The 27,819-nt window shown below is 40.9% G+C and overlaps 1 protein-coding gene across 3 annotated transcripts in view; it reads right to left on the bottom strand.

Moving 5' to 3' along the window:
- The window catches only part of SLC9A6 (solute carrier family 9 member A6), a 31,574-nt gene extending 4,054 nt beyond the window's left edge, over positions 1-27,520 (bottom strand). Inside the window, exons 1-14 of one of the 3 annotated variants that reach the window (XM_044682486.1) lie at positions 27,337-27,520; positions 23,456-23,655; positions 22,070-22,147; positions 21,629-21,705; positions 21,148-21,260; positions 18,656-18,761; positions 14,593-14,734; positions 12,713-12,818; positions 12,285-12,373; positions 10,004-10,117; positions 6,883-6,994; positions 5,774-5,927; positions 3,188-3,218; positions 2,037-2,116 (exon numbers count right to left, since the gene is read on the bottom strand). In XM_044682486.1, the coding sequence (XP_044538421.1) occupies positions 2,037-2,116; positions 3,188-3,218; positions 5,774-5,927; positions 6,883-6,994; positions 10,004-10,117; positions 12,285-12,373; positions 12,713-12,818; positions 14,593-14,734; positions 18,656-18,761; positions 21,148-21,260; positions 21,629-21,705; positions 22,070-22,147; positions 23,456-23,655; positions 27,337-27,505 (1,571 nt within the window). In that variant the 5' untranslated portion in view covers positions 27,506-27,520. The remainder of the gene's footprint in view (positions 1-2,036; positions 2,117-3,187; positions 3,219-5,773; positions 5,928-6,882; positions 6,995-10,003; positions 10,118-12,284; positions 12,374-12,712; positions 12,819-14,592; positions 14,735-18,655; positions 18,762-21,147; positions 21,261-21,628; positions 21,706-22,069; positions 22,148-23,455; positions 23,656-27,336) is intronic. The other 2 variants (XM_044682489.1, XM_044682488.1) reach the window with 2 other exon arrangements.
- Positions 27,521-27,819: the final 299 nt, after the last annotated feature.

The following is a 27,819-nucleotide window of genomic DNA, read 5'->3' as shown; positions in this document are numbered from 1 at the left end:
TGGATGGGGAAAAAAATAACATCTTAATTTATTTTAACTCTTACCTTCTGTCTTAGTACAGAGGAGCATCAATGGCTAAGCAATGGGGTTACATGACTTGGACAAGAGTCGCCCGGCTAGGAAGTGTATGAAGCCAGATTTGAACTCAAGCTCTCTCAACTCCAGGCCTGGCACTCTATCTACTATGCTATCTAGCTGCTTCATGACATCTTGATTTTTACTAGTCTTTGGTTTCTTCTGTAGTCCTTTGTATGTTATCTTATACATTTACAAATGTGATTCCAAGAAATGACCCATAGGTTTCACCAGACTGCCCATGGGGTCCAAGGATCAAAAAAGGGGAAGAACTATGATTCTAATCTAAGGATGCTAGATGCCAAGCCGTGGGAACTTAGTTCAAATCCCAGTCTTGCTACTTGCTACCTGTAAGACCTTGGAAATTTATCTTACCTTTCTGGGACTGCTTCCTCATTTGTAAGAAGAAGGGGTTGGACTAGATGACTCCTCACTCATAGAAAGGATGAGGGACACTTTATGAGTTTACATATATCCTAGGAATGTCTGAATGCTAGATAATACCAAGTATTATACCAATGGTAATACCGATGGTAAACAACATTTGAGAAACTCAATTATTAAAGTGAATTTTATGATCCTTCCCTCTGTTCAATTGTCTGCTTAATCTACAGGAAATGAATTTTAATAAATATTAATAAAGGACTCATTCAAGAAACATATGGTTTAAGCAACCCATGAAGAAGCAACACTGTCCAAAGAGTATCTAAGAAGGACTGTAGTGGGGAAGGGGGTGGTGGCACAGGTTAGAAACAATAATTAAAATGGTCATTGTGGGGACTATACTAGCTGGGAAGAAGGTTTACATGGACCATAGAATTAGAGGTGGAAGGATTCTTAGAAATTGTGGAATTCAATCCCCTCATTTTGCAGAAAAGAAAACAAAGGTCCAAAGACTGACCCAGAATCACAAAACTAATAATAGACAAGGGGTGAAATTCCAACCCTGGGTGTCAAACCACAAATCCAGGACTTTCTGTTACTTTATACTGCTATTCTAGTATATTACCTTTGGGGAAAAGTCAATAAAGGCATTTATGCTGCTGATAAACCAAATTCTTAAAGGTTTTTTCAACATCCTTTACTTTTGAGCCCTAACCAATAGTCTCTTAAATGATACCCACAGTGAAAAAAGTGGATGAAAATGCACACTCCCTGATAACATATTATGTGTCTGTCTACATCTACACCTACACCTACGCATGCACGTGCACGCGCGCGCGCGCACACACACACCCCCATGATAGGGGCCAGGCACAATCGAGTGCCATGACACAGTGTTTTTGATGATCCTAAACTACTCACTGCCACAAAAATCTCATCTCTCTCTTTTTAAAATCCTTACTTTCTGTCTTAGTAACAACTCTAACACAGAAGGGCAAAGGCTAGGCAATCGGGGTTAAGTAACTTGCCCAGGGTCACAAAGCTAGGAAGTAGAGCTAGTGCTCTATCCACTGTGCCACCTAGCTGCCCCCAATCCCATCTCTTTTAACATCAATATGTGAAGCTACTTGTTTATAAGTCATGGAACAGCCTGATCTCAGGAGATTCAAAGTAACAAGCAATCCCAATAGCAGTATGTTGCAGTGGAAAGACTGGTAGATGCAGGGTCAAATAAGCTGGGAGTCTTAGCTCTGCCCTTGACTCCTTGTGTGGTGATGAGGAAGTCATTTCTTCTCAAGGAACCTTATCTCATCTGTAAAGTGGGGAATGACAACAGTGGCATTACCTACCTCATGGCACCGTTGTCAATTACCAAATGAGAATGCTTATGAAGAGAAAGGAAAATCACCTTCATGCTGCTTATAACTTTGAGTTTTAATGTCTGAAGACCCTCTCCCAGCAGAAGAGCTGAAGCTAAGTCCTGCCCTCTCCCTTTAATGGGGGAGGTGAAAAGCTGAGAACAGCCAATTTGGCCTTTTCATTGCCCACCCTCCTTGTCCTCTTCCAATTAAGGATACTTATGGTCAAAGTTGTACCACATCCTGAAGAGCCAAGCGCTCTCGGCTTTGGTGTTCCTCCTTTCACTCTCTGGGAAGCCCTGGGACCACAGGAAAAAGAGATTAGGACAGTGGAACAATTGCTAATTGATACTTAGCCCCTCTCAAAGATTCGGGGAGTGGGGGAAGTCCCCTATTCTGTGCTACTTTGAACAGTCATTTGGATGTCTCTGGGCATTCCTCTTTTCTATTCCCATTGCCACCAGCTAGGTTGCAGTCTTCGAAGTCTCTCCACCATGATAGAAGCTCTGATCTATCAACCCCATTGAAAATGTGTCCATTTTCAGCCTGCCATGAGGATTGCCCAGCCTGCTCTAGGGAGCTATGCCAAGCCTGGAGAACACAAAGTCCCCTCAATAGCTGGCAACATTTATCAATTAGCAAGGTGAAGTTAATCAGTTGATTTTTTTCACCTTATCATGGAGGTAAAGAAGCCAAAGCTTGGTTTAGACTAGAAGAAGTGTGTTTTGAAACTAAATACCACACAAACCACCCGAGCTTTTACAAATACAACGTAATTTGCACCTGACATCCAGACATTCAAGCAGCCCTTAAATGAAAGGAGATATGTAACTCTGTACTGGGCAACAGGGCTTGGGAAAGATGAAGAACACAATCACCAGGGTTTTAACTGAAAAAGATGCAAACAGCACTCAGAAACGAGCATGGCATCAGGAAAGGGAGGGACATAGGACCAAGAGATCCCAGAGGCCCTTAAACAGGTAGGCTCAAAGATTTCTGGGTAATTCTGAAGGGCTACTGCTCGGTTGCCAAAGAGAGGCTTCAATCAGAATCAAGTCTTTGTATACAAACCCAAGTGAAAAAAGGCTCCCCTTTGCCAGAGCAGTCACTTGAAAATGCAGGAGCCCTTATGAACTACTCTCCTCTTTGAAGGGAGGACTAGCAATAGGAGAGCCAATCACCCTGGATACCGTGACCCCAGCTATGCTCTGCTTTGGTCAATACCAGGCAGAAGGAAAAGCAAGGAATAGCATCATTTAAATGTTGATGAAAGGAGCCAAGAAACCAAGCATCGGTGTGATGAAGGCTATAGTCAGTCGCTTTCATCACAAGCAACTTCACATCAGACAAAACCATCTAAGTGTACTTACCAGATGGTCCTGATCTGAATCAACTCCAACACTAAAGGAGGAAACACAAATGTCAGATGAGAATTTGGCCTTTTAAACTCATTTTTTTTAACCCAGGCAATGTGATGGTCTAGAGTGGAGAGAGTACTAGGTTTGGAATGGGACAGAATGGGCTGTAGTCCCAGCTCTGTCCCCCTGCTTGCTACCGTTGGCACCTGGAAGTCATAACCTTTGTAGGCATTGGTTTTCTAATCTGTAAATTTGGGGGTTTGCCTGGATCTCTGATTATCCTTACCTAATTTACCTCTTTCAGCTATTGGTACTCTTTGTCTCCTCAAACTGTCTTCTATTTAAGCATCTGTCCATGTGTTTTCAAACTGTCTTCTATTTAAGCATCTGTCCATGTGTTTTATCTTCCAGTAAAATAGTAACACGTCAAGGGCTAGGATGGTTTTTTCCCCCCTTTACCTTTGTGAACCCTCTCCCCACCTCCCAAGTCGGTGCCCAATACAATTTATTTCATCAGTGCAGGGAACTCTCACGGTAGAAACCCTTTCCAACGATGCAGGTGGCGATTTTATTGAGCTTTATTATCTTGTTTTCTTTTTCGATCTACCTCTGATTTGCCTGGCACTGAGAACTCCTGGTGTGGAAACTCCCTTCACTGAAGAAGCTCAGTAGCTTGTCTGTAAGTTTGTCTCAGAGTTCCACAGGCTATTGAGAGGTTAAATGACTTGCCCAGGGTCACACAGTCAGGATGTGTCAGAGGCAGTCCTTGGACCCAAAGCTTCCTGACTCCAAAGCCAAAATACCAAGAGTCATACATGCCTTACTGATTTCAAAAGGGTTTTGTGGGTTCGAAATGAAAAAATGTGAAAATGTTAGCCCTTCTTATGAAGTCATCATTGATAAAAATAGCTTGGATTCCAAATTTGGCAATTGCCAATCTTACTAGGGGAAAGAAGGGAATGAGCTTTTGTTAGGTGGCTACTATGGTGCCAGGCACTGGGTTAAGTGCTCTACAAATAGTATCCCATTATGCTCCTCAATCCCTTAAACGACTATTATAAAAATGACATTTCTTCCTTAGAAATTACAGTATTAACAGCCCCAGTTTGGGATAAGGGATGTTGCTGTTTCCTCCTTAAAAGAGAGTACTTTTATGGTGCTTTTCTAAAGACAAGGTGGGGAAAATAACAACAAAGAAAAGCATTTGGGAAAGTAGGTTTCTCTCGAGCCTCTCAAGATCCCTTCCACCAGCATCAAATGCTACAACAGAGAAATGCCAAGGTCTCTGTCAAAGGCTAATAGACAAGCCAGGCCTGGCCACGGGGTTCATTTCTGACTTTCAAAATGAAGGCCAACACCACAGAAAAATGACTCTTCTAAGTGCCATTGTAGGACTAAAGCAAAGCCTGGAGGGAAGACAAAGCTCCTCGACCTTGTCTAGGCTGAGATTCTAACAAAGGTGTGGTCAGCAGCTCAGTGGGGTTTGAAAATGTCAAAAGGCTGGGAGGCCACAATCTGCACGTTAATAGGAAATGCTAAGCAGATCCATGAAAGTCAAGTGACATCTAGTGGTCTTGGCGAGTCATCACACAAGGGCCCATGTCTCCAACCAGCCCCAACGCTTAGCAAATACCTCTCCTGGACACAGTACTGGGCTGGCCCGCTGGAGGGGACAGAAATGGCTTCAGATTTGCCTCAGAGATCTTTTTTGGGAGAGACAAAACTCTTGCCCGTGAAGGGGAAAATACAAGATCACGTCAATGCAACTGTATGCTGTAGGACCAGGGGTAGGTTGGGGCCGGCTTAAAGGCAGGTAGGACTTTCAACCCATTTTGGGGGCTGTTTGCATTGCCTTAAAATTTTTTAAAAAGCAAATAATCTTGTCGAGGAATTCGCTTAAGATAATTTAAGAAACTCTAATCATCCCTTTAGCGATAACTCTTTAAGTATTAGTGGTTTACTCTATATAGCTTTGGAGGGAAAGAGAAGAGCTTAAGGCTGCTAATTTCTAAAACACTGTCACCTGAAGCAACCCCGAGGGTAGTGCCCATTTGCACATAGATACAAATGATCCTCTGGAACACAGTAAAAAGCCGATATCTCAGTGACTGATCTAGATTAAGAAAATAATTTGCCAGGATTAGACAGGTATGGGCAGATTGGAAAGTTGACTTTTAGATCCTTTCCCAGAAAGGAAGAGAAAGAGAGACAAAGAGGGAATGAAAAAGGACTTTTAAAAAAATGTACTATATTGTTTTCTCTAGCCAACGTTGTAGATTCAGGGAGCTCAGTGGGTTCCTCGGGCGAATGAAGTCTCAGCTAGTACACATAGTTAAAATCTACAAAGGCTTTAACAACCCAGGCTGCTGTTTCCATAGAAACAGATGTGGGGCTGGGGAGATGAGAGAGAGCTTTCAAAGTAAGGACATTTTCAAATATTAAAAACAAAAGTCTCCCAACTTTAGCCTTGGAGGGCTTGGTGGCAAACAATGCTACTCTTTGGATAAAGCCTAAAATTCTTCTGTAAACTCACAATCAAAAAAGGTGTCTGAATTATAATTTAACATTCCATCACCAAGGTATGTAGTTTGCACTTACCGGATGTTCAGACAAGACAACATGGCTGTGGTGCCCCCACCAAACACCCACACGGTAAAAAACACAATCAGGAGGGTCGTGCTGAACATCATCTGCCTGGCATAGGTGGCAGTGTCTCGAATGGCCAAGGCAAAGGCCATCGCGCCACGAAGGCCTGAAAGGAAACGAGATGTGGTTTTATTCTATTAACCCACCGACAATGGGAACTACAGAAATCCATAGAAGCAAAAGGACTTCTGAGAAATGGCAAACGACTGGAAATAACCTTTTTTTTCTAAAGTCTGGTACCCACTGCTGACAATCAATCATTTCCATCTTCCCCACCTCACCTCCTAAGTCCTCTTCTCCCACTTCAAAACAACAATATCGAGCAAAACATTACAAGGGGCAAGTCAGTGCCCAAGTGTGGCGGAGTTCAGTTACAAGAGGTTGGTGACTTTGCTGCAAAATCACACTCGTGGGGTGTGCTGTATTTCCACTCCCCCAAACCCTGCAGAGTGAAAGCCCTTTGTAGACAGGAACTTCATTTTTGTCTTTGTCTCCATACCCCTAACCCCATGCTTTACCCAAAGTAGGTATTTAATGAATGCTTGCTGAATGGGATCCAACTAAACTTGGAATTGAGAGCTAAAATGAGGAAAAATAACAACAGTAGAGAATGGAGCATAATTCACCATGAAATGAAATCAATTAATTAACATTTATTAAGCACCTACTATATGCCAGGCACTGGGCTAAGCTCTGGGGATACAGAGGCAAAAAAAAGTACCTGCCCTCAAGGAATTTACCTTCTAACAGACATTTTACCATAAAATTCTAATGTCAATACCCAAAATACATGAAGGAGCTTTGACTTCATTAGTGTGAGGAATTCTTCACACTGCAGCCTCCAACAACTACAGATAGCAACACATCTGAGGCAAGATTGGAATGCAGGGCTCCCTGACTCTGAGCCCAGCACTTTTATCCTCTATACCACAGCTGCCTCCACTGTCACTTTAATAATTAAAAAGATTTTATGTCACCTGCAACCATTTCCATTTAGATGATCATTTCCTATTCTGTGTGGTGGCTTGGGGAGGAAAAAGAGAAGAGAGTCACATACTTACCAGCAAACATCATCATATGTTGGAAATTGGATCCAATCTTATTTCTTCTACCCAAATTGAGTAAAAAGGACAGGGGATAAATATTGGCAGCTCTTCCCAAGAAAATGGCAAGCTAAACACATTAACACGTTAAGGATCGATTTCTTTCACATGTTTAAATGTATTTGTTAAAATGATGCTAATGGTGATGGGAGAAAGTCTGAGACTGAACTCAAATTCTAAAGCAAGATAAATTATTAAAAGGGACAGTTTGTGAACACCTGGAAGCAGGTAATCACTAAACCCCAGCATGGTTACATCGGGAACAAATCACACTAGACGAACCTAATTTCCTTTTTTGACAGGATTATTAGACTAAGGGAAAGCTGTAGCTACGGCTGAATTTCAGCAAGGCAATGGATGAGATCTTTTATGATATCCTCATGGAGAAAATGGACAAATGTGGCCCGAGTGACAGTACAGTTAGGTGGGTTCAGAACTGGCTGGCTGACTGGAACCAAGAATTCTTTCTGATAACTGGAGGGAAATCTCAGTCTGGGGCTCTGTTCTGTTCAACATCATCAATGATTGGGATAAAAGGCAAAAATGGCATCTTTATCAAATTTGTAGATGATGATGCAAAGCTGGGAAAGTTAATACACTGGGATCCAAAAAGATCAACAGGCTGGAATCATAGGCTGACTGAAGCTAAGAAGATTTAAACAGTTCTACACTTGGGTTAAAAGAAAAACCAAATTGTATAAAATTGTACAAATTGTACAAAAATAAGATGGGAAAAGCATGCCTGGAAGGCAGTTCTGGGAGTTCTGGACTGAAAGCTCAATATGAGCTAGAGATGTGATATGACAGATGAGAAGAGTTCATGAGATCTTGGGCTATACTGTCATTTTTAATTAAATTACTTAATAAGGATAATAGCAGTTTACAAATTATATGGCTTAAAAATCCTTTTCTTGTCACCTGTAAGACAATGGCACAAGTACTCTTGTCTCCATTTTGCAGATGAGGAAAATGAAGTTCAGAGGGCTTAGGAGTGACTTGGCAATGGTCATGCAGCTGACACAGAACAGTGCTAGGACTGAACCTTGTTGGTTGTCTGACTCCAAGGCTGCTCTATCTTTCTACTATACTACTATGTTTCTACTATACTACTATACTACAATGTCTCTAAAAATATGGAATTCAGAACAAGCCTGCTGCCCTAGTTGGCCCACAGCTGTGAATCACATGTCCAGTTCCAGGTACCCCCATGTTTTAAGTGGGGCATCGACAGGCTGTGTATCCAAAGGAGGTGGACCAGAAGAGTGAGGAGATCAGATAAAAGAACTCTGGATGATTGCCTGGAGAAGCTAGACTATGATGACAGCCTTCAAATACATGAAGAGCTCTGATCCTTTTTGCGTATGAGACTTGTTTTGCTTGTCCCTAGAAAGGAGAACTAGGACCAATGGGTGGAAGTAGATTTTGCATCAACACAGGGGAAAAAAACTTCCCAGCAATCACAGCTGGAAGGGTTGCTGTTGGGGATAGGCCAGCAAACTCCCTTTCCCTGGAGGCTGGATGTCCACCTACTGAGGATACTGTAGATGGGATTCATGGGTTGGGAATGGGATGGTCTAGCTAAGGAGGCCTCTGAGGCCCCTTCTAATGTTAAAATTCTAACTATAAACTTTTTGACTGCCAAGCACCTACTGAAAAATCACTAGAACATGAATGAAGGTCTATTTTAAAAGAATTACACTAAAAAAATCCTAAAGGAATATCAAAATAGACTCATTTGACTTGATATTTTTGGCAGAATGAAAGCGTTTCTTTGTCCCATTTGTTAGGCACTGACTTGCATTCCCTTTGAACTCTCCTCTTGCTCAGGGATGCAGAACGGGAACCTTAATTACCCTGCCCTTTTAAGATTTTGAGTGGCTCTCCTAGCTGGCTGGTAAGAAAGGACTTACCGTGCAAAGCAGATGAAGTTTAGCTAGAAGCATATTTAACTATGTTTTCTGAAAGCATAAGGCTCAAGTAAGAGGAAATGGTATTTCACAATTACACCTTGTTTCCACAGATTAATTAGAGAATTGTCTTTGTCACTCTGCTATGCAGGAAAAGAAACACAGAGAAAAGTCGAAGGGGCCAAGGGAAAAGAAAAAGCCCTGAGCCTTGAGGTGCCAACAAGAATGTCCAAGTGTGCTCTGAGGATGAGCAAAAGACAAACTGCACCTCGGAACAGAGTGAATTTCCTTCAAATGCTCTTTTTTTCCAGCTTTTTAACCTGCTTCTCTCAAGGACTAGACACATATTTAGTAGACATTGTCTGATTTTTCCTCTTCCTTATTAATCAACCACTTCTTTTATGAACTATGCCTGTCTCTCATCACCAGACTAAGTTTATGGACCAGCATTTCTGTAACATGAGCTATCCCTTCTTTACCTCCTTCTCTACATAACTGGCCCAGAACATTCCTTTGAGTCCCACTGCTGTTGGGGAAGCCCCTCTTTATGCAAACCTTTGTATACAACCTTACACCTGCATACCCTGCTATCTTCAGAGAGATGCCTCATACCCCTGTCTCACCTAGTGCCCTCTAAGGGAAGAGAAGAGGGAGAGAGGGAAGGGAGAGAGCTAAGGAAAGAAGTAGGCTGGGAAACAATAAGGACATGTGCCAGGCACTGTGTTGGCAATAAATACCCCACCCTACTCCTATCATCTCCACAGGACTGCTGCAGCGGCCACTTCTTGCTTGACCCATCTGGTTGCCAATATTTTCGTCTTCACCACTGCTCACTCACAATCTTTTAGGATAAAGGAATGAAGAGTGAAGTAAAGGGAGTATCAAGCTGATTCTGTTTCCCATCCCTGTAGCCCCTGTCCCTCATCCAAATTTGTCAACTAACTGGCAATGTGTATGTCTTTTTTGGCTACTTGTTGAAATGTGATTCTGGGGTATGCTTTACAAATCAATATCTTTTTGAACAAATTTGAGAACAAGAGAAGGAAAAAAAGGAAATTCCTGGTATTTTTTACCTGAGGAAGCTATATCGACATATGTTGTAAATGCATTCTTGTCCCAAATCAGGGCGATTGCAAAATATTCCTCCAAAACCACCAGTCAAACAAGGATACAAAAGCACCCACCACGAAGGTCGGGTTAAAGACATGGTTCTGGAAAGTGAAGAGTGTCAATCCCATGTATGAGAAGATAAAATTTTCCGCCAAGAAATTGAGAAGCTCAAACAACTAAAAAAAAGTTTAAAAAAATGTTTTTAGTAAAGATAAAAAGTTACATTATCTTAAACCATGCTTGAATCATATAAACGTAGGACACATTCACACCTCCTAGAAACTGACAGCAGATAGATGAGTGTGTGTAGCTGTCCACTCCAGTCCCCCACAAATTTCCAGGAATCAATTCTGACAATCAAAAAACAAGCTTTCCTCTTTCTGACTTCCCTATTTCTGCCAACCAATGGCATCACCATTCTCCTAGTCATCTTTGGATCATCATTACAGAACTTGGCTGGGCACAGGAGATGGAAGGAGAGGAGTTTTATACTTCTTTCTTGGAAATGTTTCTTGGACCCTATCTCATAATTGCTGCTATCATCTGAGTCTAAATTATTATCAGCTCCCACCTTGATTAATTAGTTAAGTTTCCAAAAGGATTTCTTAAAAGGATTTTCCTCCATCACCATACAACCCTTACTTTATACTTTTCCAACCAAATGGATTTTCCTAACCCACCATTCTTCTCAATCTACAATCCTGCTCAAAATACTTCAGTGGCTCCTCACTGCCATCTTGTATTGTATTGTATTCTGGTTTTTCACAAACCTGGTAGCTGGGTAGTGTAAGCAGGAGAATCCTCATCTTAGAGATGAAAAATTTGAATCTCCAAGAAGTTAAGGGATTTGTCCCTGATTTTATAGTTACTAAATGTCAAAGGTGGAATTTAAACTCAGATATGTCTCTTCTTTCCTAGGCTATGTCCCTGAAAGGTGGGAAGAAGGGGAATCACAGCTTAGGCTTCTTTGTAAACTCCACAGTGGCTAATGGTGCTGTGTATATAGTAGGGGTTTCATAGAAGTTCCATGAAGGGTTCCATCTCCACCCTTCTCTGATAAGTCACTGAATGGAAAGGGCTAGTCTGACACCTTTTCAATCACTTCTCCCTAGCATGGGCCCTCTGTTATAATCACTCTTCCAAAGACATCATGGCCATTTCTGCCCTGTCATTCACCACCCCCTACTCTCCCAATATTCCCTCCCTCCCTCTAGATCAGATCTGACCATTCTTCAAGGTCCAGCTCAAGTTCTGTCACTTCCATGATGAAACCCTGACATGTCTACACTACCATGAACCCTGTCTGCTAGGAAAGTCTACTACTGTTGCACTTAATGTCATTATTGGACAATCGAGATCCTTGCACAATGTCTGACCTGTATGAGTCTTTCCTCACTACCTGGGCTATAAGGAAAAGACTCTCTCTCACTCTCTCCCCTACCCCCCCCCCCTCTCTCCTTCCCTCTCTCTCCTTCCCTCTATCTCTAGCTCCTCTCTGTTTCTGCCCTTCTCTTTGGCTCTTCCCCATTTCCCTCCTTCCCTCTTTGTCCCTCTCTTTTTCACATCTATCCACTGTGCCTAGAAAAATGAGCTGAGCTGAATTCAGCTCTAAAAAGGAGCGATCCAAGTTTAAAAAACAAAACACTTGATTGAAAGTACTTTGTCTCCCAGGTGAAAGGAAAAACAGTGTCTCTCGGAGCCACAAACTCAATTCGTTAACAAGAAAAATGTCTTTACTGCTGCTTCACTAATAGACAGTACAGCCTTTCTAACTAATCCCTCCTGGTCCTAATCACTTCAGCAGCCAGAAAACACTTACTCTCTCCATACAGCTGTAATCAAGCACAAATTTGTATCTGGCACATTTTTCATCCATTGTCCTCCCTTCCTCATTAGCCTACAAATCTGAAGAGTCTGGGCTATGCCTGATCCCCACAGATACCCTGCCCATGGAATCAGTCAAGACATCTTTGTAGGAGTTCCACCACTGCTGGACCCCTCTCTGGCTCCTAATGCTGTAGTGTCCTTGGAGATGCAAGTGACTAGATAGCAATGGGAGGGGAGGTATGTTCACCTCCTTCCTGGACCTCCCAGAAGCAGCCTCCTTTAGCTTCCTCAAAGCTGCTTCGGATGGAAAATGCCAGGGGACATCCCAAAGGGTCCAGGGAAGCTAATGGTCCTGTCCTCGGCTACCTTGCAGGCCCACCCTAACTCCCCCCACCCCATGGAGTAACACTTAGGGATCATACTCAGGACATGTAGGTGGCTTGGCCATCAAATCCAAAGGTTGTTACTTGGTAAAGAAGCAAACAATTTTGAGACAAATTCCAAGGTCTCTCTTACCTGCTTTGTTCTATGCTGAGAATCAGGAGACAAGTTATTGTATGTGTAGTGCGCTTGTGTGATGCCACAAAACAAGACAGCGACTACACCTGCAATGAGGAAAAAGGTCAAATTTAACTAAGAAACCCTTAATATCATTCACTTTACCAGCAAAAAGGATACCAACTTTTCTATGATTAGTTCCCTTAATTCTGCGATCCTTCCAGTTTCATATGAAAAGCTATTTTACTTCTAAAGCAAAATTTTTGGGGGAAATCCCAGAATCTTGAGAAATGTACTTGTGTACTTGATAAGGGGCTTAATCTTCTTTTGTGTGTGTGTGTGCATCCACATCCGTGTGGTGTGTGTGTGTGTGTGTGCACGTGCGTGCGCGAGTAGCAGCAAGCCCAGCTTTCAATGTTTAAAATCACAAAGGCAATGTGACCTACCAGTGAAACCCCATGCTTCGGCCAGAAGGAAAGTACTCCAGGACATCAAGAAGAACAGGCCCGTTTCCAGCAAGTGAAACTCTCGGAGTTTTGTGAACTTCGTCACGTAAGACTGTTAAGGTTGGTCTCAAAATGATTAAATGCAATTCAATTTCAGCATGAAAAACTGGCAAGTTCCTACTCAGTGCTGATATATTTTCTCCATCCCCCCTCAATATTATTTTAAAAATCTAAACAATGCAATGAAAAAGAAAAATGGTATATGTAGGTCTCAATCAAGGCTTCTTTACCTGGGAAGCTATTAACTTTGGATTAATCTTTTGATCATTATATTTCAATGTAACTGGTTTCCTTGGTGGTTCCTTCCTTTTTTTCACGCATTTAAAAACAGGATTCTGAGAAAAGTTCCAAAGGCTTCTCCAGAAAAATTGCCCAAGGGGGCCAGGATCCCAAAGAAGGTTAATAAAGCCCTGGATTAGATAGAGCAGGACAGTCACAGAATGAGGAAGCCCTTAACCTCACTGAGAGTGGGACCGACTCTCCTTCATAAAGGAAGCTTATCATTTCAATGCTCTTTCTAGTCACTCAAAGTGCTTTTTAGGCTTCTCAGTTCTTCCCCAAATATGTGGATAAAAGGATAGAAAATAGAGGTATGAGTAGATCAGAGTAAATTACTACTAAGTTCTCTTATGAATATGTTTCAAGATGATCTCCAAAATGAAACTGTGTATCTGTATTAGCCTTTTCGATTTTCCAAGGCATTTTCACAGCTCACTTTTTTGTATAACCACCCAGTGAGTAGTCAAAGCACTGTATGCATGGGGAAACCAAGGCACAGGTGAAATGCCTTTCCTCAAAAAATGATTACCTTTGGCTGGTTACCCATGCAATGAGGGGCTTGAATGGCTTATTTCACTTACTTCAAAGAGACAAAGAAGGCCACCTCTTCCTCAAACGCAAATTAATGTACATTTGGAGATCTTTGCCTTCATAAAAGAGAAGTCTTAAGCAAAAGGTTTAAATTATTAACAGAACTGATATCCCAGCTACACTAATAACTTACTAGGTGAAGTTGGGCAGGTTCTTTCCTTTCTCTGGATCTCAGTCCTATATGTGAAATGAGAGGACTGGATGATACCTTTAAGGTCAGAGCACTGGGCCTGGAGTCAGGAAGACCCAAGTTCTATTTCAGTCCCAGACACTTCATAACTGTGTGACCCTAGGCAAGTTATTTAACCTCTGTCTGCCTCAATTTCCTTATCTGTAAATCTGGGGATAATGACAGTACTTACCTCCCAAGGTTGTTGTGAGGATCAGATGTGATAATATTTGTAAAGCACCTAGCACAGTGCCTAGCACATGCAGTCACTTAATAAAGACTTATTCCCTCCCCTTCTCCCCTGGCCCCTTGTCCCTCAGTCAAACATTCTAGAAGATGAAACTATTTAGACTTCTCCTTACTCAAGCTATATATGTGGCCTGTTATGACACCACGGTCTAACATTTCCGGCTTTTCTCATTAACCAAAGTACCAAAGAGTTACATCTCACTCTGATGGGGAAAAAAATCAACAGGCATTTAAAGACAGAAAATACTGTAACTGTACAGACATTCACAACAATTTGTTCTGTAACCTTAGAAAAGAAAGTGGGGGTGGCAACATACCAAACAAAATCTTTTGCTATAAAAGTCAAACCAATACAATATGAAAACTATAAAAACCTTTCACTTGTGCATAATTGGTCAAAGTTGTTATCTGGTATTTTGGAGGGGAAAAAGCAAATGGCAAGATTCGGCTGTCACAAGACAATCCTACATAATGCCTAAAATTTCAACCCCAGAGATTAAGAAGCCCTAGACACAGAGCACTAAAAGGATATTAAAGCTGTGACCACTCCAGTGGCAGCTCCCATGGCAAAAGAACCACTGAATATCCCCAGGAAGATTCCAATAGACTTAAACATGGCTGTCACGTCAAATGTGTGGCTATTGTCTCCAGCTGGCTGGTATGCCACGATGGAACTGAGAAAGGGGAAAGAGACCTCACTTATTTCTTAAGAAGCAGAGAAAGAGACTTTGCAACTCATGTTAAAACTAACATTCAGGATGGAGGCAGGTTGGTGGTAGAAAAAGGGGGTATTAGACTTCAAATTAATGAAATGAAGGCCAAGGCTACCTGCCGTGTACATACAAGAAAACCTCAGCTTTTAACTTGAATGTCAATTTCAGGAACAGGGTGTTTTTTTTTTTCTTTTGGGAGGCAGGAAAAGATTTCTTTAAAAAATCTCATCTGTAGGAAAACTGGATTAGGCCTTTAACTGTCTCTGTCTCTGTCTCCCTCTCTAGCCTCTAGAGTGAGTTATCTGAACACGGAACAGGAAGAAAGTTCTGTTCGAGCACTCTTAGCATCTGAGTGGCTCCCAACCCTACATACTAATGTGACCAAGATAATGAAAACTGGGCCCACTTATTCTGAGCAGAGGCATCAACACATCAACACTGCTCGAGATGCAAACCTGGTTTGCCTGAAGTACTTTTCAGCCTGAAGAACCACCCCCAGAGCTACACAGCAGAATGAACATTTTGTAGAGAGGAGGACCCAGGGAGACTGCTCACTGAGCTCAAGCGGTTATAACAATCCACTTGTCAGCATCTCCAGTGAATCCATTTCTCCCCACCCCACCGGAATATTAACAACCTGACCTCTGTGATAGTCAAGCCCCATATTTAGCAGGAAGTCTTCCCTACCTCAACTTTCTAATTCAAATCTAGGCCGAATAGGACTTTGGCAGTACTCACCCTTTGAAAAAGACACAGATTTGAAAAGCAAACTAGGTCCCTGGTGAAAATGCTCTCTACTTCTAAATCAGGTTTGAATTCAGTTAACTAGTTATTAGAAGTATATAAAAAAAATTCCCATCAGATCACATATCAAAGAAGGTATATCAGTGAAAGGTAGGTGAGGGGGTGGCCAGGAAACCCTCTAAACAGACAAAACGCAAGTTGGTTCTCCCTGTGGTAACTGAAATATGTTTCAGATTACAAATGTAAAAATATGCTTGGTATATTACATACACAAGATTCTCTTTATATCCACCAGTTCAAGTCAATAAAATGTGCTTAAAACCAAACAAAATATACAAAAATTGAAGCAAATGGCAGTCACTATTAAATTTCATACTTGGACTCAAAACTAAAAATTTAAACATCTGGGTGAAACATCTCAAAGTGATATAATAGTCTTTGATGGTTAGATATAATATTGTTCAAGTAACTACATAATAACCTTTAATGAACTAATGTATGAAGAGTGCTTTGCAAACCTCTACAAATGACAGTTATTTTCTTTAATAGCCTGGGTCACTCTACTACAAAGAGACACACTCATGATAACAGCATATACGACAGCAGACCAGGGATAAGAAAGGCCTTCTTCCTTTCTCCAGGGTTATTTTCAGAATAATGGCTCCGATAAAATACCTATAATTTGGCTTGAAAAGGTTGCTCTTCCTCAGCTTTCTGCTTGTCAAAGTATTGGTGATGAGAATGAAACATTCTGATCATCTACACACTAATTTCCAAGGAACTGAAAACAAAATGTTAATGGGAAATTAAGATTGACCATGGGTTAAAAGCAGATGGAGGGCTTTTTTTTCCTCACAAAAGCAGCTTCCAGACTGAAGTTTTAGCTCAGGTTTTCTCCATCAACCAGTACCTTATCTTACAGAGACATAATGTGAGCCACTTGAAACTAAGCCTTAAATTTGGCACCCCCAGAAACAAAATCTTTCTAAATGGCTTCCCCTTCCTCCAATGCAGAGAATGCTGAAAATATATGGGGCGGATCCATCTAAACTACTACTTGGCACAACCTGTTTTACTCTTAACTGCCCCAGACTTGGCATTTTGTAACTTTCCAAAAAAGCAAATGAAGGGTGCTGCTAAAGGCATTTAGCAAGCACTCTAGTTGGTGATCCCCCGGGGCCAATGAAACCCTGACACGATCTGTTTCTCTCCTGCTTTGAGACAGGAATTCATTTACCCAACTGGGTTAAGATAATCATGCAGCCTCTTGAGAGGCAGTGGGGTGTGAGGCAAAGAGCACTGGCTACGGAGGTCTGAGTTTCTATCCCTCATTGGACAAGTGGCCACAGATTCTGCTCATCTATGAAATAGGAAGGGCACTAGCATTACCTCCAGGGAGGAGAGATGAGACAGATGAAGGAAACACCGTCTCAACCTCAGTGTTGAAGAAATTTCAGTCATTATCATAGCTTGTGTTTTTAAATCTTCAAATAAATCCAGTAAATAATGGCAAATGAAAAAAATTTTTTAATTAATTTTTGCAAATATTTACTTTCAAGTCAAACTCCAAAGCATTTCAAATGATCTTTTAAATCAAATTTTAAATGAACAATATGGAAAATAAATACAATAAATACAATTTTATAAAATATTATTTCTAACTTTAAAGAGGAAAAAAAAGCTAAGAGCACATGTTTGAGCCAGAATTGAATTTTTTTTTCCTCCCGATTCTCAAGCCATCAGGACAATGAAAAAGTGACTTATGTGGGAGTACAGACAACCAAGAAGTTAGTGTTCTCCTGTTCTCTTGACCTCTTTGAAGTCAGCACTACTGAGATGAGATGTACAAATGGTCCAGAAAATTAGAATCTGAATGAGACTAAAAGCTCCATGAGGACAGAGGCTAGATGCTTATCTAAACTTTGAATCTGCCCCAGAAACTAGCACCATGTTCTCCACCCCAAGTCCTTTAATAAACATTTGTCATAAAACAACACAGCTAGCAGCCTTATATTTCATTTTTCTTTCTCCTAATTAGTGCATAGTTTTGACTCTGCATCTAGATTGGATGAAGGAACAAAAATTTAAATCTCTATAACAGTGATGGCCAACCTATAGCAGGCATGCCAAAAAAAGGGCATGCAGAGCCCTCTCTGTGGGCACACCTGTAGTTGTGCGCCAGGGTTTGTTACTAGAAAGCCAGAGGGACTTGGGATGGAGCTGTTCCCCTCCTCCTCTCCACCCACCTGAAGCCATTCCTCACTTCACTCCACCCTCTGCCTAGCAATCCAATGGGAGTGCTTCCTCCCTCCCCTGTCTGGGGTAAGGGGGTTGGGGGGCAACACTCAGTCTCTGGCGGGGGAAGGGTGTGACACTTGGAGGAGGGCGGGCTCAGCACTCTGTCTCTAAAAGGTTCACCATCATTGCTCTATAAGAAATTAGTCTTGTGCTGTATTTCCTGAATTAACTATAAATGAGCTGTAAAATAGCTGTGAAAATTCAGTGATGAAGGTGAGATGGAGAAAAGGCTTTCCACAACTATAATCATTGAAATGTATTGGTCCGACATCCTGCCAAGTAAAGCCAAATCCTAAATGACAAAACTTAGGAGGAAGAAATGAAACCAGTACAGGAGAGCCAATACCCAAAGAATGATTTCCTATTTGGCAGCAAGGCAAAAAAAAAGTATTTACGATGGTTAAATTAGTTCTTCTGTTATATCTAGAAGGTGAAACTTGAGGAAGGAAGGGAATGAAAGAAAAAATGTAAGGGGCTTTTGTCCACTCCGTTGCCTCATCTCCCCCCTTATGGAAAGAACAGTTCCAGAGGACCTTGGGAGTGCTTACTCAGGGATAGAGGGAACTTAGTGTATTAGAAGACAATAGAGTTCCTAAGCTATCTGCTATGAAGGGAAGGGGGAGAGACCAATTGGCATAGCAACTGCAATTCTAGAAATTATAGCAATAAGAGGTAGGTTAGGTGATGCCTACGTGTTTGTATTACATTCAAGTTAATTCTGCAGATTAGAAGTATTTTATTCGGATCACATTCATTTAGACTTGTGACTTTGGGCTTCTATGTTGTAATATTTTGCATGTAGGACCCAAGTTTTAAGAAACCAAAACCCAACACACTTACGAAGACAGCACTATAGCAACAGCATCGTTAAGGACACTCTCCCCGAAGAGAAGCGCATAGAGTTCAACATCAACTTGAAGTTCATGGAATATGGCAAGAACAGTCACTGGCAAAGACAACAAGAATTTGACATACTTTAAGAATGGCCATAACTGATTTTCTTTATCATAACAAGGACTTGATTTGTGTTCTCAGAAATTCAATTCTTACATTAAAAAAATTCCAAGACAATTTATAACATAAATTCAGATATGTGTCAACATTTCCTTTTATGCTATGACATCAAAAACAACATTCCCTGGATTGCATGCACACAAAAATTCCTTTTTCCACCTACAAAACAGTTAAAATAAAAGCCTTGGGTTTTGTTAATACTCAGGAGGACAGAGTATGACCACACAAAGAGCATGAGCTTCAAAAATATCTCTTCTTTACTTTCTTTTCCATCAAGATTATATCTACAGCTTGTCCTATGCCAAGTAATCATCTCTGTTCTATGTTGTAGAATATTGTTTGTATAGATGTAGGCAGAAATATGGAAAGATAGCTAGATAATCCCCACTGTGAACTTGACCTTGTAGCTTGTTTTCTCTATGGGGCACCCATATATCAAGAACAATGCTTTATATGGACAGTAAAGAACACAAGGACAAGGCTGATTTTTGGTTGGTATCAAAATCTTTCACCAAGGATTCTGGTCAGAATAATAGGTGGGCTATTTACTATAACAAGATGTCAACTATACTGATTCGTTGTTGTCTTGGGGCAAGGAGAGGGGAGGCAGGAAAGAAGTAACTCACTCCACATTTTAAAAACTAGTTATATGGAAACCCAAGAGAAATTAGAAGAGACTGAAGCCATCTATATTATAACTTCCACTGCTGAGTCATACACGGCCCACTTGCTGCATAAACCAAGGCTACCATGAAAGATTAATGTAGTCCGAAAATGCTAGTGCTTCTTCCAAAGGCAAGTAAAATTGAGAAGCCAGCATTTTGAAAAGATGCAATTTCCCTTGTAAAGCACTTCAACTGGAACATACAGATATCATAACAGCAAGACAAGAGTGGCTTCTAGAATATTAAACAGTAACCTATGGTTCTCCTCTCTTGAGCTGAGCTGCTGCTGCAACATGACAAGGCTAGCCTCATGGTCCAAGGAAAAAATTGAGAATGTCTGTCTAATTCAAGAGAATATAAAGCTACTTATCTGGAAGATTCAAGGGGGAAAAGGGTTTTGTTTGAATCATCCAACTAGCTAACCTTTTGCAAGCAAAGTGAAAAAAGAGGAGGCTGAAACAACAAGGCCAAAGAGATCAACTTGAATAAGTAATCATACTGCCTAGAGAATCTGAAAAGTACAGGCAATTCTCTTTCAGTAAGGGAGGCTGTGCAATATAATAGCTTGCCAGCTCCTGGGAAGAACAAGAAACCAAACTGCGGGCCTGTAGAAAGCCATACGGTTTGAGCCTCCTGGGCTAAGATAACTTTGTATTGACACCTAACCATATGAGCATTAAGAAGAAAGCCAGGAAAGTCTTCAAGAAAATCCTTTGCGCTTCATCTTTAACTGCTAAATGATACCAACTTACTATCCTAAAAACAGATCCTATACATTTTAATCCAAGGTCAGCTTATACAGGGAAAAGGACACATTTTCCTCCCTTTTCCATAAAGTCCATAGAGTTTCTCAGAGGGAACCTTAGAATTGACTACATATTTAGGTTTTAAGGTAGAGAGAGATTCAAAAGGCAAAGTAGAACAAGCCTCTCCCAACTGATACCAAAAGGTACAACAGAGCAAGCTTCTGCCCTAAGTTCCAAAGTCTTAGCCTCTTTGCTTCCTGACTCCTTTATCCCTCAAAACTCTAACTCTCAATGGAATGTAGCCGTCTGCGACATGGAGGCTGCAAGAGGAGAACTAAAATCCAGCTTGCTCTAATTAAATTGGCCCAGCAACACTCACTTTTAGAAGGGTGGGCTCGAAACGCACAAGAGAAGCAATCCCCTTTGCATTAAACACCTCTTTGTAAGCATAAATCCAATCTCCGAGAAGCATTTTCTGCCAGGCAAACAAAAGCCTAACAACACAATTAAACTGTACCTACTAGAGTTAAAACTATACCTGGTACAAATGACCTGCAGCCATCGGTTCACATCCTTTGTCATTCGGAAACTCTAAAGCCAGACTCTGAAAAGATTTTAGGCAACTGCGGTCCTAGGAAATGTGGAAGAACTGTTTAGATGTCACTGACTTAATGAACATATTTATAATCAGTTCCCACTTTCAGGCAGAAAGGCACATACCACCATGAATGGTACTGGATAAAAAAATATTTTGTGAGTCTAAAATAGCATCTAATTGAATGGTCAATAAAGTACAAGTAAATCAATGTAGGTGCTTAAGCCACAGAGCATCCCAGACTGGTTTTATTGCTTGGACTGAGAAAAATTATGAGAAACAAATGAAACATGTAAGGCACAGACGGCATACCTGGATCAGTTGCTGACACGATGGCACCAAATAACAAGCAGTCAGTGAAGTAAAAGTCGCCACCAAGCTGTCCTGTTACTTTCATCAGGGTTACACAGCCATACATAATTGACCTGTTCAGTAAAAATATTTGCAATTCATACACACACAAACTGCTGTGAAAGAGCAATGAGACTCAGAGAAGAGTGGAAAAAGTGGATGTGTGTATGTGTGAGTGAAACCTAGTTGAGTATTTTCTAGGTGATCTCAACTCTGAAAGCAGGTTATTGCTAGGATATGGCAGTCTTTTGAGAAATATGAGCAAATGTGTAATTTAAAACATTGTATTGAAAACATTTCTAGACATGCTTGAAAATATGATGTTATATAAGACATTTATGTATGCAGGCACAAACATATACATATGTAAGCATATATTATATAGAGATATATACTGAAATCCAAATGTCAAGGTTAAATACCCGGGGCTATGAATACTTACCCTATCACGAAACAAGAAATGGCTGTCCCAAGAAAAGCATATGCTAGGATCGATCCAAGGTTTCGGAAGAAGTGTCTCTGAAAAACAAGGTCCGAGGTCACTGGATTCCACCAACATTTGTAGGATACATACCAAATGGCTGACATTAAAAACTCTGGATTCGGGTGCTAATATTCTATGCATTGTTTGTGTTAAAAGGGGTAACTGTGAAAAGGCAACTGGGAAATGGGAAAAGATGACGAAGTAAAAGAAAGAGATGGGAGGGGGCATGGAAAATGCTATATCATTAGGGAGATTACATATTAGAGAGGTACATTATTATTACATATTACCTACAAATTAAGGAGATTCCCAAGCACCTGGGCACAAGAAAGTCAACTGAATTCAAAAAGTACTTTATTAAACATCCACCATGTGCCATGCAAATGTAAAAGCACCTACCCGTTTCAGACTGTATCCTGCATAAAATATAATTGGAGGAAGTAATATATTGAAAAATACTTCGGGATCAAAAGTTACCTGTTTAAAGGGAGGAAAAAAAGGTTTTGAGTCCTTAGAAATGAAAATATTTGGCAAGACCTCACACACGAAACTAGTCTCAAATTATTAGAATGATAAATTAAAGGCTTCTACTATACATCATTGCAACTTATTGTATCGTCACTTCATTACTACAAGAAATAAAATTCAGCAGAGGGAAACTTAAGGGTACAACATTGGCTAGTGTCCCATGGAGAAGGCTCTTGAGAAGACATTAAGTTCAAAGGAACACTGTGATAAGCACTCAGTCTTCTTTTATGGATACTTGGTTATTTTGCTGACCAAAGAGGATGAGCAAAATCAAGGGAAACAGAGGGAAAGGAGGTATAGGGGGTGGGAAGGAAAATGTAACAACTCCAGCAAATGCGATAAAGAAAAGCTAGAGAAAAAGGATATGTAGGCCAAGGTGGAAATGGGAAACAGAGACAGAAGCAAGGAACTTCAGGAATGTATGTATGCTTATGTTTATGTACATGGTGGGAGTGGGAGTGGGGTGGGGGTGGGGAGAGCTGTTGAAGATGGGGAGGGAGCATCGGGAGAGAGTCATCTCAATCCTCTACAGAATCTATACTCTCAATACTCTTATCATGGGAACTGCTATGGCAGTAAATAGAGTGAAATAAGTGCTTGGAAGATGAAATGTACATCCTTTCCTTTCATCAGAAGGTAGCATACATTTCCAGACTAATTGCTTTGCCAGTCAGTTATACTAAACAGTTTTCCTTTGTTCCATAGGAAGGTTCAGTGTTAAAGGGAATGAAGAAAAATATTCGGAAATGGTTGGTTTGGTTTTTTAAAGAGAAGTGGATTTAAAGCCTGGTTTGGGGCACTTATTAGCTATGTGACCTTGGGCAAGTCATTCTTTTAACATATCTGAGCCTCAGTTTCCTCATCTAAAAAATGGGACTAAAACTCATTATACTACCTACCCTATAGGGATATTGGGAGGAGAGTCCTTTGATAAATTGTCAAGTGCTATATCAAGAGAAGTTATTATTTTTAAGCACCCTGAAGCATTTCAACAACTAATCCAAGAAAGATTAAGGCAGCAAAGCTGGTTAGAAATATTTGGAACACTGGTCAAAACAGAAAACTTAAAGAGTCAGACCTTAATCAGAAAATGAAATTTCCAAAGCATTACTATAATTGACATTTTACTGTATATGTTAAAAAGCCCATTGAATCTTTTCTAATTTGTAAAAGACATTTGTCATTTTTCCCTTCTATATCATTTTGCTGCTAGAATTTTAAAAAAATAAAAAATAAACCAAGTGATTAAAAGCTTACCTTCCTAAGCATTTCATTATCTTGAACATTATTGAGTTCATGTGAACTGATCTCTCCTTTCAGTGTATATTCATAAAATTTCCCACTAACATTCACTAATAAGGTAGCCGGACTAGTCTGCATTTGACAGCTTAATGTCACATTATTAACATCACTGGGAACGTGAACACCATAGCGAAGCACCAAGCCCACCAAAAGTCCTGGAATTTAAAAAAAGAGAGTGCTGTAAGCTCCTTGTGGGCATCAATTGGTCCCTTATATACCCTAAAAAACCTCGCTGTTTTTCAACACACACACACACACACACACACACACACATATCAATGATGTTAGCCAAGCTTGAGCTTCTTAGATTCGGTACTCAGCCTGAAATACAAACATGTTTGAAATTACTGCTCAATTCCTAAGTCGGAGAGCCTGACATCCTCATAAGCAGGGGATGGACAGATGGGTAATTTTCCCCAGTGTAATATCACAGATCACTAACCCCAATATTTCTAGAGCAGCATATAAGTAATAGAGCAGGAAGATTACCTAATGAGAAAATATCTTACAAATCATCTTTTCATAGAACCCACTGCATGACTTCCCCATTTCATAGTGCAATCATATTAAAAATTAGTTTTCCGCCTCCACCCCATGATTCATTTGACAGGTACCCCCTTCCTATACTTGTACATTTGTGTGTGTGTGTGTGTGTGTTTTCCCAACCAAAATGTAGGAATTGACATTTATCCCTCTTAAATTTCATTCTATTGGTTTCAGTTCATTGTTCCAGTCTGCAGAAGGAGAAATCAAGATTTGGAAGCCCATGATGAGATATCTTATTATTCTGACATCAATCATAGCCAAAGAAGATTACATTTTAGAGTCTTTAAAAAACATACATACACATACACATATACACACACACATGAAATCCCTTCATCTGCTCATTTCTGTTAAGGCTGTTGGAAAAGACTTCATAGTCTTATAAGACCTAGAGAATAGTCAGAAAAAGAGGCACAATTCTTCATTTTGTTGACCTTTGAACAATCTTTAATGAATCATACTAAGTGACTCTTAGGTTGCATGAAGCTTAAGACAAAGGGAAATATTCTTCCCCTGCCCTGAACCCTTTAAAAATATTATTTATAGGCAAACTGACATTCTTTATCATAAGAACTTAAGGCTTAACTTAACAATTTCTATGTTAAATTCTTTTAAGAAAGCTAGCTAGGTGAATAAAATAATCAAATGATTTCTAGGGTGCAATTTGGACACTCAACTAACCATATTAGTTTACATAAACTCTAGTTTTCACCAAAAAGTCCTTATTTTTTCAAGAGAAAATCAAAGGGTTAATGAGTTCCCCTTAAATAGTATTTCTAGGATTCAAATAGAAAACCTGACTCAAACTGTGGGAAGCCGGGAATCAGGGGCCTCAATCTTAAAGGCTGAAGGGTAGACAAGAAGGAAATAAAAGTGCCAATACTTAAAATGTTATGAAAGAAGCAAGGAAAAAAACTGCAAGTGTCTCAATTGGATTAAAAGAAAAACCCAAAACCAAGCTTTACTTTGTACAATACTGAGAATCTGAAAGCATTTTTCAACCTCTCATTTAGGCTCACACTAACTCATTGAGAGAGGCAGGTAGACAAATATCACGAATCCCCATTTTACAAATTGAGAAACCTTGAGAGGGTAGAGAGAAATCAAAGAAAATGAACTGTAAAGGGGAAAGAGTCAGTAGAGAGCCCTACCACATTTGGAATGTATTCCTGTCCCTTGCCCAGATTGGAAAATTGACCCCCATCTTTTAAGGCCCAATCTAGGTGGCATTTCAAGAAGCCTTTCCTGAGCTTCCCAACAGAGTTCCCCCTCACAACACTCTCACAGTACTCTGATTCTCTCCAATGCACTTAATACAAATTAGGATATATTTTTTACCTGTCTTGTATTCCCCCTAAACTTTAAAAGGGTAAAAACCTAGCATTTTTCTCTCCTCTGGCTTTGAGTAATAATGCCTCTTGATGGAATTGAATTAGTGTTCTTACATTAGGCAACACCAGAAGAAAAAAAACGTTCCCCATTCACCCAAAGAGAGAGGAACAGAAGTCCTTTCCTTGCTTCTGACTGATTTTGTATCTTTAGAAGAATAATTAATGTTTTCAACTGAAATTCTCTAGGTTTGTGAGCTTAACCATTTATCTATTTAGCAAAGGTTAAGCTTTATTTTTTTTAGTGCAACATTTAAAAAATGGTCAGAGAAGCTTTTTATGCTTCCAATATACAACTGAACATTTATAGCATTCCTTCCAGCCTAACCTAGAAAAAGCTTGTCTTCCTTGGAAGGAAGAATTTGGCATGTTGAAACTACTTGTGGCAGTGATATTTTTGTGTATGTCTTCTTTGTATCTTCTTAACTGGACTACTGACTTGGTCTTATAGTTTTTGGTTACTTCCTGTGTCTAGAACATGAAAGATACCCAATAAATGTTAGAAATGATCATAGAAATTGAGCATTATAGCAAGATGAAGATTAAAAGTGAAGAGATAAATATGCAACATCTGATTCCATTCAAAGCTAAGGCTCATGGCAAGCAGAGACTTAAAAAAAAATCTTAGACTGCACAATTTCTAATGCTTTATACTTGACTTTCGTGGATCAAATAGCACAGGATTATGCCCTCAGGAGTTTTTATAAAGAAAAGGAGATGAAAAAGTTAGCCAAGTTTCCAAAACTATGATGAGCTCTAATCTAAGAAAATCATTTTACAAGTGAAAATGTCTAAGGGTGTGCATTTTTCTGAAAACTCAGAGAACTACCTTTTCTTATCCTCCTTGAGATACATACTCAGAGGTAAACATTTCATGAATGGATTGGCTCTTTGGGAGCCAAAGTCTTTAACTGACTGTGAGTCTGAGGCAAAGGAGCAAACATTGGCGGGCTCCCTGCCACAGCCACAAGTGAAGGAAAAAAAACACTCTTCACCTGTAAGCTGTGTAGAAGGAATTATTTGTCGACACCGATCTCTTCAAACACAAACAAAGACACACATACAGAGTAATCACCCAGTGCAGTCATCTTTGATTAAGACAGCCAGCAACACCTCTCTGGAGGCACCGGTTCGCGAATGAGATGGACCTGTTTCTACCAAGGGGGCCATGTGCCATTATTTCCCTGCTTACCCGTTAACCAAAAAGCAAAAAGAAACGAAAACAAAACAAAACAAAAAAGCGGACCAGAATGCCATTGAACCCACTGGCAAAGGGTTAATAATCTCAGGAACCAAAATCACCATAATGCAGATGTGAAGTGTTTATAATTAGTTTTAGATTAACCGCCTTGATCGCTATGTAATAACAACCGTCCTGGGAAAACTTTTAACTCTTTCCTTAGCTAACTTGGGACAACCTGAACCTCCCGCGTGGCATTCTAACAAATTCACACTAGATCGCGGCCAACAGGTTGTTAAGGAAACATGGCTTATTGCTATCGATCAGCGGATCGGCTCCCCAAGGTCCCTTAGTTTTAAGTTTGACCACACACACAGCGAGAGATAAAAGATATGCCCTTCGTCCACTCGTGGGCAGAAAGCCGAGTGGGTACGAGAAGACAAGTATGAAGTCAAATCAATTTTTCCGAGAACACCCAAAACTGCCAAGGGAGCGCCTCCAACTCATATTTCTACCTAGGCAGGGCTCCCCGATTCAATTTCAAATAAACCAAGAAAGAGACGTGTCCACCGCGCCTCCCCCTCCCAATCTTCCCCGAGGTCCCCAAGCAGCCGCGATCCTGGGACAGTCCCGGGACAAGGGTTGAGTCTCCTTCCCCACGGAAGGTGAGGCAGGAAGGAGAGAGCAAAGGGCAGGATGGGGGGCAAGAGGGAGTCACTTGCCGTAGATCATGGCCAGGCCAGTCTCGTGAAGGAAACGGGCCCTTCGGTGCTTGAAGAGCCATATGGTGAGGATTGTGAGGGTGAGGAGCAAGATAAAGATGAGCAGGTTGGCGCTGTCTTGCCGGTGGCTCGCCTCCGCCTGCTTCTCGGACACGATCTCCTCCTCCATGGCCCCGACGACTCTGGCTCCGCCACCGTCCTGGGCACCCGCCCAGCCACAAGCGCCAACCGCCAAAAGTAGCCAGAGAAGCCGCCCGCGCGCAGGGGTGCGGGAGTTCGAACCGCCGCTGCCGCGCACGGGAACCCTCCGCCAGGCGCTCAGAGCCATGGTTACCCCAGCCCCAATGCCACCGCATCCGCCCCCCAAACCAGATGCCGTTTGTTGTNAGCCATATGGTGAGGATTGTGAGGGTGAGGAGCAAGATAAAGATGAGCAGGTTGGCGCTGTCTTGCCGGTGGCTCGCCTCCGCCTGCTTCTCGGAC

The sequence above is a fragment of the Gracilinanus agilis genome, chromosome X (assembly GCF_016433145.1).
Source record: "Gracilinanus agilis isolate LMUSP501 chromosome X, AgileGrace, whole genome shotgun sequence".
NCBI lineage: Eukaryota > Metazoa > Chordata > Mammalia > Didelphimorphia > Didelphidae > Gracilinanus > Gracilinanus agilis.
Note: the sequence above shows the minus strand (reverse complement) of the source record. Positions and strands in the feature narration are given on the sequence as shown.